At 34.4% G+C, this 18,071-nt stretch overlaps 1 protein-coding gene across 1 annotated transcript; it reads left to right on the top strand.

The window, feature by feature from the left end:
• The first annotated feature begins 9,616 nt into the window (after positions 1 to 9,616).
• On the top strand, positions 9,617 to 16,172 carry LOC110097755. The gene is made up of 3 exons (XM_020824304.2): positions 9,617 to 10,162; positions 10,244 to 10,482; positions 15,929 to 16,172. Exons 1-2 carry the CDS (start codon positions 9,632 to 9,634, stop codon positions 10,457 to 10,459), a joined length of 747 nt encoding a protein of 248 aa, XP_020679963.1. The 5' UTR covers positions 9,617 to 9,631; the 3' UTR covers positions 10,460 to 10,482; positions 15,929 to 16,172.
• Positions 16,173 to 18,071: the final 1,899 nt, after the last annotated feature.

Raw genomic sequence — 18,071 nt, 5'->3', positions numbered from 1 at the left:
AATGACTTTTGCTTGCTATAACATTTTATATTTATTGTAAATATTATTTAAATTTTTAGTATTTTGACCTTTGTAGTAAAAATAATATACATATTTTCTAATAAATTTTTTATTAATATGTGTTTTAGTTTTTGCATATAGTTTGAGATGGCTATAAATTATTTATATATTGTGCTATTTCAAAGTAAATCTAAAGGTTTTAAAACCTATTTGACCATTTTTATGATGAAATAGAGTTTTTGCAAAGGTTTTAAAACTTTTCATTATAATTTGCAAAGGGTTTTGTGATTTTCTCCTTATAATTTAAATAGAGTTAAAGCAATGTTTTGTTGCATTTTGAGAAGGTTAAGAGTTTTTTTTTTTTTCTTTTATAAACATTGATCGTATTATCTATCTTATATGTATTATTCATCTTAAGATAAGTAGATGAATAATATCTATAAAGAGAGAGGGGGAAGGGAGAGAGCTGACGCAAATATGGGTTAGAGTGGATGCAGAATTGAAGCTAGTTGAGTTGCTCTGTTGGGGGGTGAACGACCCGAGTCGTCGTAGCCACGAACGACGCCGACTCGGACCGGGGTTAAGGTCGATCCCTTTATCATGTCTCCTTGCCATGAGATAGCGCCTTCCAAATCTAAAGTGTGACGAATAGTTGAACCAAGAGTACTTATGCCATCTTCAAAAAAACATACAACGCAAAAGATTTACCAAGGGAGGGGAAGTATCTACTAAATTAACACAATCACGTACATGCCCCCCGAGTGTAATTAGAAACATTAATTCAACCTTGCGTTAATAAAAGTTAACAGCGCCAACTTTCAACATTCCAAATTTCCAACTAGTCTTTTCCATCACTCACATTAGATCCACCTAGATATGTCTCTCCACTATACCTCCAATCTTTTGACATGCTCCTCGGATTCGCTAGCTCCTCCTCTAGGCTCATGTTCCCATTTGTATCGTCTAACCAAGCCTCCATCAATGGAGAAATTATTTTGTGCGGTCGCCCGATGCCGTCCAGAGGAGAATCAAGATCTACCATGCCATTTTTCTGCTATGTATCACTATGTACCGGGTAATTTGGCGGATTCTGATTCTCCTATGGACTGTCCGATAACTGCACAATAATTTCTCCCATCAATGCCCCCATCTCTCCCAAATATATTATTATCACGTGCGGAAAGAAGATTTATGTGACTGACGTCGTGTGCACTTACAAGAAGTCTTTAAAGAAGGATGACTAAATTAACCACTAAACCATTGTGGCATCATGATAAAATTATAATGGAGAGACAAAAATAATGTTATTTATTTCTGCTGTTTAAATTTTGAGTACTGTTCCTATAAATAATATAATACAATTTTAAATGCTGCGTATATAAATTCTCCTATTTTCTTACACTATATAAAATAATCACAACAAAATTGAATAAACAAATTAGTTAGAGGACACATTAAATAATTTCCTTATATTACATTAATAAATAAAAAGCATTACAGGGAGTTTTCTGTAAATAATAAAAAAACTGCAGCCGCGTTTATCCAAGATCCGGAGTCGCATGGGCGGTGGGCGCGGGACTACATAAAAGCCTGCAAACTTTGCAAATAACTACGAAAATGCCTATATTTTAAGTGCAATAGAGTACTCTTTATTTTATAGGCATCTCCAACCAACTGAAAAATTCATTTCTCACTCTGGAAAAATTTTAAAATGCAGTATCACGTAGCCTAATTTTTTTGCATATGTGAACAGTTACATTAGCATCGAACTGTTCACCTACCAAACTTTGGCATGAGATTTTGAATTCAAATGGACTAAATGGTCGACGACATACGGTGACATACAGTTCGATTGAAGATGATCTAAAAAAAGAGATTTTCATGTATCTAATTTTTAAAATAATCTGGTTATTAAGCAATCACTCTATTATTTTTGCCAACAACGACCTCTTTGCTTTGTGGAAATTTTGATAACTGGAAAAAAGAAAGGGAGTCCTGAGTGAATCTCGTTGAGGGAAAGACATTGACTAAATTATTGGACCGATGACACCTGAATTTTGATAAAGCTCTTATCATATGACATCAATGAGACTAATTATATGTAAAGGTCCAAAATAATTAGATTTCATTGTGAAGTGTATTAATGGGATTCTACATCCATAAAAACCCAACAAAAATGTTGAGGGACGTAACTCACATTGATATGTTGGTTGGTAGCTTTGGCTATCAACTAAGAAGTATTAGGTTTGAAGCTTGCCTATGCATGTATGAATTTGCTTTCATTAGCATAATATCTAAAAAAAAAAGATTGAGGGAATTTTTGTTCATTTTATTTAAAATCTCAATGTTATGTGTGAGTATATAGATAATTTATATATTTGTTCTATAAATAATGTAATTTTAAGTGTGATGTAATTTAATCCTCCTTAAAAATTAAATAAAATCATCAAAATGTCACTTTTATGAATTTATTATTTAATTAAAAAAGTTATTATTCATTTCTATTTAAAAAAAGTGTTCTATATGATGGTTTAAAATTTTTAACTTCCTAAAATTAACATTTGCATGCTCGTGCCTGCTGAAAATAAATAATAGTGCTAGCAATAAGACTCTTTCAAGTTAATATAATACACATAAAACCAATTTAAAAAATAATGTTTTATTTAAAAATAAATACAAGAACTTTAATATTATTTGATTCAAATTTTTAATCAAGATATCTATAATTTATTATTTTTAAATAATGAATATTAATTCATACTTAAAAAAACAATAATTTTCAAAATATTTATAAATTAAATAAACTAATGATTTTTTAAAATGATAATTAGTAACTTAGGGAGGGGTAGGACCGGAAATTACAATAGTGGGATTTAAATGAATTATTGAGATCAGGATGCAGTGGGCCCGCCTGAATATTCGAGCCGGGCCACGTGGAATCGAATGCCATGGAAGTCGGCAGGAACATGGGCTAACGACAGTCGACAGAGAACGGCTGTTCATGAAAACCTCTACTACTACATCAAATATAGTTTATTTAAATATATTAATATATTTAAGCTGCTAAAAAATAAAATAAATAATATTAATAAGCCAAAAATAACTAAAGATGGGAGGCAACATTAGGCTGATTGATAGCTTAACACGTGAATAATATTAAAATATTTTATTGTTGACATAACTAATACTAAAAATTCCATTTTAAAATTAATTTTTTTTTGGGAAATAAAATTAATATTCTAAATTATATTTGATACGTTGGTCACAAAATTAGCTTAATCGGGCACGAATTTCGAGGCAAAAGCTAGTTGCAAACTTCAAAAATTAATTCCGGGAGCACTCGAACTCTGATTTAAGCGAGCTTATAGTCAAACTGAGCGTCTCGGAAATACGAATCCAACGACACCAAATTCGACCCAATCCAAGTCCAAATGGGTCCGAATCAAGGACCCGAAGCGCTGTTGGAAGGTTCAAACCGCAATTTGAGTTACCAAGCGGTCTTAGATTTTAACGAGCTTATACTCGAATCGAGTGGCTCGACGAGAAAAATCCAACGAGCCCAAGATCGTCAAATTCCAACATCATTAAGACCTTCAAATGTCCAACGAACGGTGCACGATCGTAGGATTCATTATCGGTCGTTCATTCAAACCACTCCCAATTCGCCCCTGATCTCACGCCTATTTACTGGGTATGCCACTCCAGAAAAACTATAAATAGAGCCTTCATTCTACACAAAGGGGACCCAAGCAAGAAGAGAAGGAAGAGGAGAAGGAAGAAGCTCCTCCTCGACCACCGTCGGAAGCCCGACGGACCACCGCAGGAGCCTCGCCGGAGCCTCGCCGGACCACCACCGGAGTTTCGCCGCACCACCATCTCAAGGCCGGACATTTAGGCCCGACGTTAAGGCCCGATGTTTAGGCCCGACGCTCAGGCCCGACGTTTAGACCCGACGTGCTACTGAAGGCCTAACATTCAGGCCCAACGTTCTGCTGAAGACCCGACTTTCAGGCCTGACGTCTTCATCTGAGGCCCTCACCTTCTCCAGAAGCCATCACCTTCGTCAGAGGCCCTAACCTTCGCCAGAGGCCCTCACTTTTACCAGTGGCCTTCACCCTCACCAGAGGCCCTCACCTTTGCCAAAGGCCCTTGTCTTCGTCAGATTATCATCAAAGGCCGTATGCTCTACCATAACATCACATGAGGTCTTCATATTCGTCAAAGGCCCTCACCTTCACCTGAGGCCTTCACCTTCACCTGAGGCCTTCACCTTTGCCAGAGGCCCTCACCTTCGCCAAAGGACCTCTCCTCCGCTAGACTACCACCTGACGTCGTTGCTTTGTCGGAACACCACCTGAGGCCTAGACTTCTGCTGGGCCATTACCAGACGTCCAAAGTTCTACCAAAGTATCGCCCTACTACAATGGTCCTTCTGACCTCTGTCGCCTACTACGGTCCATCCGACCTCCATCAACAGACAACGGTCTTTCTGACCCCGGTCTCCTGCCGACTACGGTCCTTCCGACCAGATAAACATGTATATGTAATTCCTGCTATGTAATGTAATCTATATGATGTGCATTTGCTACATCAATCCAAGGCCTTCTCCCAAGGAAGAGCCTCATTTGTAACGACTATAAATACTAGTGGATTCATTCAAACTGGGCCAGGCCCAGTGGTTTTTCCCCCTTTTCAGGGGTTTTTCACGTAAAAACTCTGGTGTCTCTTATGAATGCTACACCATCTCATTTATCTGATTGTGTGCTGGATCTTCGTACAATGCTAAGACATTAAACTATATATTTATCTACCGCCGTGAATATTCCAGGACGCAACAATATTAGATTTTAAAGTTGAGTTAAAAAATAGATAAGAGAGAATATTATATTTGAATTTGAATTAAAATTTTAATAATAAAGAAAGAGAATTTCATTATAAATGAATTATTTATATAAATTAAGAGAGAATAAAATAATTAGAAAATACATGGCATTTAAATTAGCTTGAATATTAGATGGATATGATTTGATATTTTTTTATGATAATTTTTAAATACAACTATCACTTTCTAGATTCATAGAAGCCAACAAAATCTTTTGCTGGACATATGAAAAACATCAATTGTTCATTTTTTTCCTTTACTCCTCTCTCGCGGCTCACATCCTCGAGCACGACTTTCGTTTTCTCTTTCGCTCCTCTCACGCCCCGAAATGAAGATCACTCGTGGCAGTGTTTATGTCTTCTAAGCTTTAAGGTCGTGTTATCTGCATTCTTATTTTTGATCTTACAGTTCCTCTTGTTTCCGATAATGAGACGGCAAACTGAGTTATTTTAATATATTATAACCTTTCAAATGAGACGATAAACATAATTAAATTTAATTTAGAACCCCCCTGAATATTATTTTTGGCCCCGCCACAGGTTCAAGCAATATTTGATCTTGAGATGAACATGTTTAGATCAAGTTTTGAATAAATTTTTAACAATATTTGAAGTTGATAATTTAATGTCTAATATCCTTATTCCTTCATAGTGTAGGGTTTATACATGCACATCATTTGAAATGAAAATTTTGCTAAATTTGTAATATCATAAATCTTTACCGGTAAGTCAATGACAGAGACAAAAATGTTATCTTGTAATTTTGTTATTACATCATCAATTATGAATGGTGGTCTCTAGATATGAAGAAGAGGCAGGAAAAAGAATGGTCGAGCAATTTATTTTTTGCTCAAAATATAGCTTGTTAATATCGAATGTCTTTTTGAATTCAAATGAAACTTTCATATTTATTTTTCCAATAGATAAAGAAGAGGTCTTACCTTAAGTTTTTGTGATGTGAATGCAACTTTTTTTTTTTTTTAAATATAAATTTTCATTTACATTTCTTTTTAGCTATAATGGATGTTAGGGCATCTTCAACTGAACCCCAAACGAGCGTTTGCAGTAGCCACAAAGCTCCAACTAAACGCTAGATTCAATGCCATTTTGTGCGTGGTGAAAATCGTCGCATTGTTAACATACACTATTTTTTTCTTCGTTTCTTCCGGTTGGAGAAAGGATAGACTTGATATATATTTTTTATGTTAAAAATGGAGTTCGATTGAAGATAAATTACTGTATTTTAGAGCATTGTTGTATTTTGGAGTGTAAAATGAGATTTTCGATTGGAGATGATCTTAACATCTCATTTGCACAACGAGCACTGACCACAGCTTAGTTGCATTTCCTTTTCATTTTTATTGGACAAGAATAAATTCTCCTTTAATATTAGCTCTTAGGGTGCAATCTCCCTTATTTAAGATTACTGGCATGATGCTGAACCCTTGTGGAGCTCTTAGATCCTTCTTCCTTTGTACATGTGTTTTAACTTAACTCCCACATAAATTCTATCTTCTATGTAAACTCATGGCGTCACTACCTAATATCTAATATGAAAAATTTTTAATATTCATGTTCTTATGACTCTCATCAGTGAATCAATAAATCTTGATGATATCACATAGGGTTATTATATAACTATATCTATATGTATGAATCATTACACCCTTTCAATCAGATTAGTTCACCACATCCATCAAATCAGATCAGTATCACATTCCAGTACATAATAGTTCTATCAATCATTTTAGCATGTACATTTCAGTATTATCATATCAAATCACAGTACTTCTCTTTCAATCTATTTTAAGTATACATTTTTCTACTCATTTTGCATTACATAAAAATATTCATATATACATTTCTAGCTGATCAAAATGCAATAAAATTATATCAAATTATTCAAAATGATCAAATATATTACATATTAAAAATTGCACGATGAAAGCTTACAAAAGCAAGATATGATATATATATTTTGGTAGATATATAAGAGATATATCAATAGAAATCAAAATCATAAAAAAAAAACAAAATTATGAGGATAATTATTTATAACAAATAGATAATTTTTGTAACATGAATGACATTAAAAAAAATGACCAAAATCGACTTCCTCGTCATTCATTCTCTCCTCCCTTCTCTTCCTTTCTTCTCATCCAACCTAGCGAGAGTGAGCAAAGGATGAGGGAATGGCAGGTATTATTTAGATTAAAAAAAATATATAAAAATACTATTAGTGGCCCAGCGTCACAACACTCTGACCCAGTGCTGTAGTGCTATATGTTGAATCCAAAATGACTATAAACAGAGGCTTCAACATTGCGGTAGTGATTTTTGATGCCACTATGCTCTCAAGCCTAGCGCTTCAACATTCACATTCTCAGTGTCATAACACTAATTCAAACATAAATCAAATATTTCATTTTAAAATGCGTTTTCATATTTTGGGTATATACACTTATGACTCCCTTATCAGTCTCTAGCTCCTTATAACTCTTATTAGTAAATCACGTGGATCTTGAGGGTATCACTTAGAGTTATCATAACATATATACAATATCAATCAATATATCACTTAACCAAACCTTACGGTGTATTAAATCAGTCATTCAACTTCCTAATTCTATACACTTATGCCAATTATTCCATCTAGTAAGATCTATCATGTTAGTATTCCTATCATATTAATATCAGTATTACATTTCAAAACATATTAATTATATCAATATTTTTGCATATATTACATTTCAATGTCATATCAAAATTAGAGTACATCATTTTTCAACCAATTTTTGGTACACATTTTTCTCTACTAATTTCACATAAAATTTTCTATATACATATTTAATCGGTGAAAATGTAGTAAAATCATATGAAATTATTCATAATATTCAAATCGATGGCATATAAAAAGTTTTACAGTGAAAGCTTATGGAATTAGGAGATAATTCATTTTTGATATATTTATAAGTCATAAAATATATAGAAATCAAATTCATAAAAAACAGAAGTAAGGGTCTAGTCACTTACTACAAACAAAATAAATTTTATAACATGAACAATGGATGAAAAAGCCTTGCAGGATTTTCTCTTTCATTTCTCTCTCCCTCCCCATCTTCTTGTTTTCCTTTTCTTCCCGGCCAAGCAACAAGAGTGAGTGAGGGAGTGGGCGGTGATAAGGGATATTAGAAAAATATATTAAAATTTATTTTTAGTGACTGGTGCAGCAACACTTCTAATACAATGCCTCTGTGTTGTAAGTTGAATTCAGAATTATTGTAAAATAGAGCCTTTAATGACACGGTGATAATTTCTAATGCTGCTGCGTTCTCAAGCATAACACTATTTCTCTCTCAAGTACAGTGTTGTACCACTCTAATAAGATTACGCATTTAGTATAATCTCCATTCTGATCCCTTGGATGAATTGCTTCCTCATGAAACCAAATCTAATGCAACTTTTTTATTTCATTTATGACTTGACTCATGTTAATGATGTTAAAAAATGGCTATTATTTTGTTATCTTTTGCTCTCTTTACCATATTTCGAGGGAAAGGATTTCTAAAGATTTGAGACTAATTTTGATAGTCTCTCGATTATTTCCTGTAAAATCAGGAAAACTATTTGTATCAAAATTGCTAGCTGGAAAGGATTGTATGAGGTTATACACTTAATTTCTTAAGGCAGTACACTTTTCTTTGGAATGACACCCATTTTATCATGGTGGTTATGGTGTCCCTTCTTTGCTCCCTCTTTTCTAATTATACTAGTCCCTTTATAGCTTTATGACTTTATGGCCTTTGGATATTTGATTAATAATTGGATGGATATCTTTACGACTTCAGGTATTACTTATTTTGTTGTCGATTGATTACTGAGAACTTCAATCATTTTCTGTTTGCTCGATAATTGTGTTGGCCAGGTTTGAACTATGATGAATGTATCCCCCCCCCTCCCGGAGAATTTTTTGGCAGTCACTTTCCACTTGGATGGTCGTCTTGGCAACTAGGACCACACCTTATATGTTAGTTTGGAAACCAAGGGAACATCTTATATGATTGAATTTTGTTATGAGGGAGTTCTTTTGGTTATTGTCTCCAAAATTTTATTAAGTGATTTATTTATGTTATAGGTTGTTCTTTTTTTTTAGCACTTCACTTTTGATGCAGCTCACTATAATATCTTTTCCTTATCTTCTGTAGTTGTAATTTGGTTTTCCATATTAGAATTTTATTTTAAAGGGAAATTAGGCTAATCCCTTAGGCCATCTCCAACTGAACAAGAACGAGCGTTTTCCATCCGCCGCGAGCTCCAATCGAACACGATATTTAGCGACATTTTCACGAGGTGAATAATGTGACGCCAGTATTTGCGCACACTATTCACAAATGCCATTTTTTATGGTGGAATCTCTATAATTTTACTCAATGTGACAAAACTTTTTGGGTCTTTCATGTTCTCACTTCATCTTACATATGTTTCTTATGCATCTTAAGGCATATTTTCAAAATTTAATTCTTGTTGTTGTTGTTGAAGTGCTTATGAATAAAAAAATTAATTTCCTCATTTATTTAAAACTAAACAAAATTGTGATTTTTGAGATAGATTTATTTTTGCTAAAAAATATAAGTAGTTTTAATTCAAAAAAATTACTATTTGATCTCGCCCAAGTCGCATCCAAAACCGTACCCGCACTGATCGACTGCTGCCATTCACCAAGCCATCAAGCACGCTCCTTTCATCGTCGATGTCTTCCATATCTTCTTCTCTCCTGTATCCTTGTACTCTACTTCTTCCCTCCAAAATCTCCACTGCTGCCCCGCCACTATCCTTACCTCCTTCATCTCGTTCATCCTTTCAATGGCCGAAGCCCCTCCGCCCTCCATCACCGGTGCTTCTTTGTTCCTTTTCCACCTATGGCCGGTTCCTTCCCCGCGCCATCAATCTTCCGGCGGGAAACCCTAGCGATCCTGGTCAAAGGCTTAGCCTTGATTACATTATTACCACCGCACAGAAGCTTTTTGACGATTTGCCTCAACCAGTAAAGAAGTTCCCGTGGGTCAAAGCACTGGAAAGCTTCTTCCGTCTCCTGTTCGACCTCGCCTGCGCGGTGGGTAAGTATCTCTTTATACCAATGCTTGCTGTCTCGTCTTTGAGCGAGATGTCTTACTGCGGCCACGAAAAGAAGCTGGTGCTCGTGCCGTTCCCGTTTCTTATTGGGTTTGTTCTTGCCGGTGTACTTGTCGACACTGCAATTGAGCTATCCGTTGGCTTCAAGGTTCGTTCTATGCCTGGTGCTGTTTATTCTTTTGTATTTACTCATGAGTTGTTGATTTGTTGGATAATGCTTTGGAACTAGGAAGGAGAGTTCCCATGGCATTTGCTTATGGTTGCGACCTTCTTCTTGTTGCTTAAACTGCCCGGCCCGTATTACCCATATTGGGGCCGATTGCTTATTCCTCACTTTGCAAATGGTGGATTGTGGAGAACGGTATGGCTTGTTTTCCTGTGGTATAGAGGGGTTGGGAGAACAATAATGCAAACCGAGCCTTCTGGTCGTGATGAAAGCTTGTGAGAAAGAAATACCGGACTTTGCAGGTACAATGCTAATTTGTATTGAATGTCTTAAAATAAATTTTTACTCGTTTTTGTTCACTCTGCTCCCTTCATGATGGAATTTGGAATTGCTTGGCCATAATATGCTATTGCGAGTGAGTAATATCAGCTCAAAGTTGTAATCCCAAGTTCTAACATAAAATCTGTAACAAATAACTCTTGTTATCTTTTTCTAGTTCAAACTTCTTCCTGTGCTTCTATTGAACTCATCTTTTACAATTGCATTTTTGTTTGTATGACACTATCAAATCATTTCATAAATATGGGCATTAGATGCTTAACAGCCTATCATATGTGCTTTTTTTATTCACGAGGAGAATGAATTAGTGTGAAATTAGAACTAAAGTTCTTTTGTGACTATATATGTTATCATTATTGATTTAGGCTTCGTTTGGGATGGTTTTCTTACAAATTTTGTACTAAAAAGCTGCTTTAAGAAGTAGTAATAAAGCCATCCCAAATGAAGCCTTAGTGTTTTACATTATAGATTATTTATGCTATTTTATGCCTTTTGTGCAACAATCACTGTGTGATATTGTCTGAAATGTTTTTACTTGACTTAACTTATACTTCTATATCAGCCATTAACCATTATTGTCTATGGTCGAAGTTGTAGCCTTCTTTTTGTTTCATAAAACTATCATGGTGAAAACGTGAAATCAATTCTATTTGTTCTAGTTTGAATTTGTCTTTAGTAGGAATTAATTCCGTGTTGCTAGGGGCTCCATGAAATAAAAAACCTTTCTATGACATTGCACATGGCATCAAGTTAATGTTTGATTTCTTTCAGTAGTTATTATTTGGCGTTGTGTGTTTTCAACAACATAATGGTTCATACAATATCACTGGGTGTCGGGAAACCTCCCCGAAGGTACCATAAAGTGATTCTTTAAGGAAATTAATTCCCAACACCAAATGTTATCTTCTTGGAAGGAAGAACAAAGACATAATTTATCTTTTTCACTAGAGTTTTCTTTGTGCAAGTAATGGTTCATACAATGTAAGGAAGAACAAAGTGATTCTATAATGGTGTTGAGTATGTATGTATTGGGAATTTAAATTCCTTGGACATTTCCTCTGCATTCCTAGTTACAAGTTTTTTTCTTTCTAGGAGGTGTAAATCTATGCAATAAAGCATAACTAGGTCCCCTGAATGAAAACCACCATATGGATCCTTTCCTTATGGTGATCATACATCTTTCCTAATGTTTTCGTTGGATTTTGTTGTAAAGTGGAACAACATCGAAGTTAGATGTTGGGCCTTGATGGATTGAAATGCTCCATGGGAAGCGAAATGTATAAATGAACCCATGTGGGCAGAGAGACCATAAGTAAGGTTCAGGATAATGCACAACGAAGAAGGGAAAGAAGTTACAAAATGGGGGAATCCTTATATGAGAGAGAGCTTTTTTATCTTCATGGAAATAAAATATCATAAATGTTACTACATAGAAAATTTATATAATCTAGATAATATTTTATAATGTGCATCATCAGCAAGGCTTGCAATATATTCTGCCTTGCCCTCCTTCTCTGCCAAAGAAATGCTCATTACTTAATTCTGGCTAGGGAGGAGATGTGAGGTTCCATTGTCATGGAGAAGAACTTCCTGTCTAATTTTGTTTGATGACAACCTTATCAGGGAGATAAAATGTTATATTAAGGATAAGAAGAAGGGAGAGAAAATTTTAGGGACTAAGAAGGAGCTAGACTAGCGGAGAATTGATTAATGAATTGGGTAAGGGATTCTAACTGAGGGTATATAGGACTTCTACTTATTTAAAAGAGGGTAATTAAGCTTGCACTGTGTAAAAAATAGGCATTTACCTCCACTTTTGGTTTTTAATCTGTTGGTTTGCCTCTCTTTTCATGTTTGGTACTAATGGGTGACTTGTTACTCATGTATATGGTGATACAAATATGATCTTTTCTGTCCAAAGTTGCAATGTATGTTCAAGGATAACCATCAAGCTAAAGTTATTTAATAATACAATTGGTCCATTAATTGATTTTTCCTTACGGTAATGGAATCAGATGACATTGAACATATATTTTTTAGATTTGTTGTACTTCTCCTAAAAAATTAAAAAAAAAAAGTTTTTTAAGTGCAGCGAAAATTGAATATTGGATCCACAACCAGGCTCTGATTAACTTCGGAGTTTTTGTGAGATTTGGAATGATTTTTGTGAAGTTTAGAATTGCTCATATTAAATGAGAATTTAATTCTTAACATGACACAATGGAGAAAAAATATTCATGTAGCCGACCCCACGTATTGGGATAAAAACTTGTTGTTGTTGTATAGTCTTTAATGTTATAATCCTAAAAATATTTCACCATTATATCTCACATTATATTGTTGATATTAATGATAACTGCATTATTAACAAAAAAGGCCAACATGATGTGAATATTCATTTGTACCGCAATGTAGCCTAACTGAAATTTTGTAGTTCTTGAGTTTCCCTGTTTTTGATAAACTTGTCATAAAGCCCTTGTGTCAATTTTCTAGGATTACTTGTAGAGTTTGAGCTTGGTTTACATATCAATCCTTTTAGGACCATCAAGATGATTTTTCTTACCTGCATGAGTTTGGTCGCTTTTTACTATTTGAATTTGTTCCGTTGGAATCCTTTAGTGGATTGTACTTCTTGTGTTCTTTGAGGCTTGGAGATTCTACCTGGACAAATGCGAATGGTAAAATTTAGGAAGAGGGGTAGGTTTTTAGGGAACTGAAACCAAACCAATCAATATTGGTTGGATAAATATGTTTTTTTCTTAGGATATACTTTTTTTGTTTAACATCTTAGTTAGATTTTTCTTGGTATCACTATCACTTTTGGTTGTTTAGGGTTTAGGTTATATGATTCAGGCTTCGTTTGGGATCCTGCCTCACGTGAATGCGTCTTTTATTCATATCTTTCTCAATTAGCTTGCAATTGAAGCGTCGGTAAGCGGTCTATAGTATTCTCATTTTAGCCTTAAAAAGCATATTCTCCAACACCCCAACGTAAGATTTGGAGCACCGGAGCTTTGGAGCTCCGGTGCCTTAAGAATGGGGAAACTTTGAATCATTTATTGTTTGCGGATGATTTGCTTATCTTTGGTAATGCTACTCCTAGCTCTGCTATCTCCCTCATGGAATCGATTAATTACTTTGCAAATGCTTCTGGCCTCTTTATCAATCCTGAGAAAAGTTCCATTTTATTCTCAAAAACTGCTATTCACTCTCAGGTTGTCTGTCACATTTTGGGCATTTCTAAAGTGGAATCTTTCTTGAAATACCTGGGACTTCCCGTCTCTCACACCAGGCTCAAATTTTCTCACTTCCAACCGCTATTGAGTAGAATTTCTACTCTACTTGACGGTTGTAAAGTCAAGTTTATTTGTTTTGCAGGTAGAGTTCAATTCCTTAAATTCACAATTGCCAACACCATTGCTTATTGGATTAGAGGTTCCATTATACCTCGGAAATGTCAGAGAATTATTACTAGTCTTTGCTCTAAATTTTTATTCCATGGTAAAATTGGTGGTAAGAAAATGCACTTAATAGCTTGGAAAGACACTGCTATTCCTACCCATTTAGGTGGCCTAGGAATCAACTCTATTGAGGCTTTGTATCATGCATCTTCTGTATCTTTTATTTGGAGGCTATATAATTCTCAGTCTATGGCCTCCACCTGGTTTAGGCACAACTACTGTCTGGAAGTCACCCAGCTCTCAAGCATGTAAGTTCTGGAAATTAATTTGCTCGGTTGCTCAAAAAATTAAATCCTGTGTCAATCTTTCGGTGAATACGCATGCTAACCTTTCTATGGCTTGGGACCCTTGGTGCAACGGTCATGCTTTGGTGGATTTCATTCCTGTTGGGAACTTTGAAAAGCTATTCCTTGACTCTTTTTGGGTTAATGATTCCTGGAACCTACCTGTAACTTGGCCAGAACACCTTAGAATGGCTATTATAAACTGTCCAGTTAATGATAAACCTGCTTTGTCTTGGTTGGGTTCCTCCAAACCTTCCTTTAAAGCTTACATTGCGCAGTTTTTTGAGCTCTTGAACGAGGTTAATTGGCATAAATTTATCTGGCATAAGAAATATGTTTTACGGTATTCCTGTTATTCGTGGATGGCAATTATTGGGAAGCTTAAAATGGCTGATGTTTTGTTAAAAAGGGGTATTTCGGTGAACCCCAACTGTGCCTTTTGTGTTGGTCAACTGGAAACTCATAACCATCTGTTTTTTGAATGTGATTTTACTTATACGGTGATTTCTATCTTACTTCCTGGCTTAAACAACTTCTTGTTGAGGCCCAATCTAGTTCAACTGCTTGACTATCTGGATAACAATAACGTGGAGGATAAAAATTTCTGCTTCTTTGTTTGTTTCATTCACGATTTACCATTTGGGGAGAGAAAGGAATAGCAGGAGGTTCAGTAACTCCTGGAAACACCCTTATGAGCTTATTCAAAACATCAAATTTGCCCTTTCTCAAAAAGCAAAATACTGGAATGGTTGGGAACGGATTTCGAACCGGTATGCTCTGCTCAATTTTGAATTTGGAGCCTAATTGGCTTTTTTTTGCTGGTTTTTTTTGCGGATGGCTGTGAGTGTTTTGATTGGTCTATGATGATGAGGCTATCCTGTGCACTTACACAGTTTGATGATGGACATTCTCTGCCTTCGGTTCTGATCAGCTGCTGGTTTTGGTCACTGTTTTTTTGGAGAATTTTGGCAACCGGTCTCCCCTGGATGGCCATCTTTCTGGGATCTGTTGGCTGCTTGAGTATTTTTTGGCAATTTTGTTTTTGTCTTATCTCGTTCTGTTGTAATTGTTGCTTCTATGTTAGCCTCCCCCTGAGACCATTTTGGTTTTCTCAGCTTTCTCCCCTTCTTTTCCCTGTTTTTCGTAGATGGTTTTCCTGGTATATGGTTTACTTGTATTTAAATTTTCTTTAATATATGGGCTTTTGCCCCAAATTTCCAAAAAAAAAAAAGATTTGGAGCACTTCTACATAGAAATCAGAGTTGAGAGAGCAAGAGGCTTGATGGTTCTCTTTTATTTATAGTACATACTACATATTGACCTTAAAAACAACTTATATTCCCACTAGCCTCTGTGCTAAGCTTGCGCTACTTTTAAATAAAGATTTTAATACTAGAAACTAGAAAATTGTTTTTGAAAACATTAAGAAAGCTGTTTCAAACAAAATGTTAATGTGCTCGATTACTGTATAGAAAATATATTCTCTTAAAATGATGAAATTTGCTCTTCTTTTTATGAGAATATATTCTCATTATTTATAAGCTAACCTTCAAGCAAGAGCATGATGCTCTTCTTTTTATGCATTAAAATCAATAGTAGATTTTATGTAACCCCGTGGGTTTATCGCTCACCTATTTTATTTTTTGTGTTGTCGTTGGTTTCAGGAAAAGTTGAGGAGCCTATGGAGCTGTGACTGGGCGGACAAGCTTTAAGTTAATAAATATATGCTTCAAAGGTTTTTGATGAAATTATTTATAGGCATGGAATCAATGTATTTTGTTGTTGTACATTATATATTCTCATAATTAGTATATTTAATTTTGTTGTGCAATAAGTAGGAGTACCTAAGTATAAATATGAGATTTGTTTAATTTATTTTTATTAATTTTTTAATGAATTATTAAACCACCTATTTGTTAAACTATTGAAGGTGATGGAAAATATGCATAATTTTCTTACATATGGGTTGTCGTACAAAAATAGAATGTTGTCGCATGCGGCAAGATGGTTGGAGGGATTAGTATTATACATGTTTATCGGAGTGGAGTTTTAGGCTTCGTTTGTGACAGTTTTCTTACTGCTTCTTAAAGTAGTTTTTAATCTTTGTACTAAAAAATATTTTAAAAAGCAGTAAGAAAGCAATCCCAAACGAATGGACTTTCTCTTCTAGAGCTTAGGAGTAAATATGTTATTTTGTGTTGTACTTTTGGCATGCAATAATAGGGTTTCATTGACATATAAGCTCATCTTTATTAAATGGATGACCAAGTTAGGCAATTATAACATGTAAATTGGTAAGGGAAACATTGTCATAATAGTGACAATAACTAATTGTTGTCTAGTTTCCTGAAAATGAGCAATCATTTGCTCTTGAGTAATATACACTATGCTAATCTAAATAGGTGTCTTAATTTGTATTAATTATTCTGTGCGAACATCGAACGCTGTTAGGATATCAATCAGAATGCGTCACGTAACCTCTGTGCTCGATACCGCGGCTCGGTACTGCTCGGTATCACTAATGTGGCATATTCTGGTTGGTCTCTGGACGGTGTTATGTGTTCGATCTCCACACAGGATTATTTCTCCTTAATTTGGGCACCCTTATTATGATTACTTTTGCTTTACATTACTTGTTTTTTCTATGATAAATTAACTTCAAAATATGAATTAGAGGAGATTATTTGCTATAGTAATATTGTTCTTGAAAGATGAACTAAAAGATTCAATACCTATCTAATATTGGTAATAGATCTTTGTTGCTTCATGTGCTAAGTGTATGTATTGTAGTGCATGTCTAATTTATTTATTGGCATGCAACTTCTTCCTTCAATGTATTTGTAATATATTTATGTCTTTTTTTTATTTTTTTATTCATAATCTTCAACATTATGTAATATATTTATGTCTTAAATATCATCAAAGTTAATGGTTTGGGTTCTCTTTTGGGAGAAATATATTGGAAGTTTTCTTGATAGTTATGTCAAGATATTAAATTGAAGTTAGATTGTTAATTTTGAGAACTAAAATCATTAATATTTATTCTAAAGAAACTCAAAGTAAAATACCTTATTCTAAAATAAAATTCATTCCTTTGATTCCAATCAATTCAGCTGATTTTTTTTTTTTTATTGATTTTTAGTCTAGGATCATAGTAAAAAATATTGCATTTAAAATGAGAAAGAAAATATAAGTATGTACAATATTGATAAGTATATATAATGAATAATTAGTTAAATAAAAGATAATAAAAATTGTAAATAACCATTAACTTATTATTCAACATTAGGGTGTCAATTTTTGACACGACCCAAAAGTTTTGGGTTTGGGTCGATGCGTTTAATAAACTGATCATTTTCGAGTTACAATTTTTTATCCGTTTGAAAAATAGGATTAAGTTCGGGTCAACATGCTAATCCAAATTTAACCTGAAATCTAAGCTGGCTTTGACGCTTCGTCATGTTTGTCTGTTTGCTTTGTGGTTCAACCGTTCAAATCTTAGGAGTGGCCGAGTAGGGCGACACTGAGTTTTGAGTTCTCTCGTTTCCCCGTCTTATCTTTTTGGCTTTCCAAAAAATGAGTCGGATTCAAGTTGATCTATTTATAATCGGGTTCGACCCGAACTCGATTCGTTGACCGAATTGACACCCTTCAATATTATTGAGAATTTTGCTTTAACTAATGTATAAAATAATTAAGATGGAGAAGGCAAAATTAGAATATAAACGTTATATATAAATATTTTTATTGGCCCAAAGAGAAATTGGAGACTTTGACATGAACCCTAACCATTTAAAAAAAAAAAAT

Source organism: Dendrobium catenatum, unplaced genomic scaffold (genome assembly GCF_001605985.2).
Source record: "Dendrobium catenatum unplaced genomic scaffold, ASM160598v2 fragScaff_scaffold_1434, whole genome shotgun sequence".
Lineage (NCBI taxonomy): Eukaryota > Viridiplantae > Streptophyta > Magnoliopsida > Asparagales > Orchidaceae > Dendrobium > Dendrobium catenatum.
This window is presented reverse-complemented; position numbering and strand designations above follow the sequence as displayed.

What these genes read in the sequence shown, in the direction of transcription:
- LOC110097755 (XM_020824304.2), top strand. Translation starts at nt 9,632, where the DNA reads ATGTCTTCCATATCTTCTTCTCTCCTGTATCCTTGTACTCTACTTCTT. An exon ending in AGCTATCCGTTGGCTTCAAG is followed by an intron (nt 10,163 to 10,243) that starts GTTCGTTCTATG and finishes CTTTGGAACTAG; the next exon opens with GAAGGAGAGTTCCCATGGCA.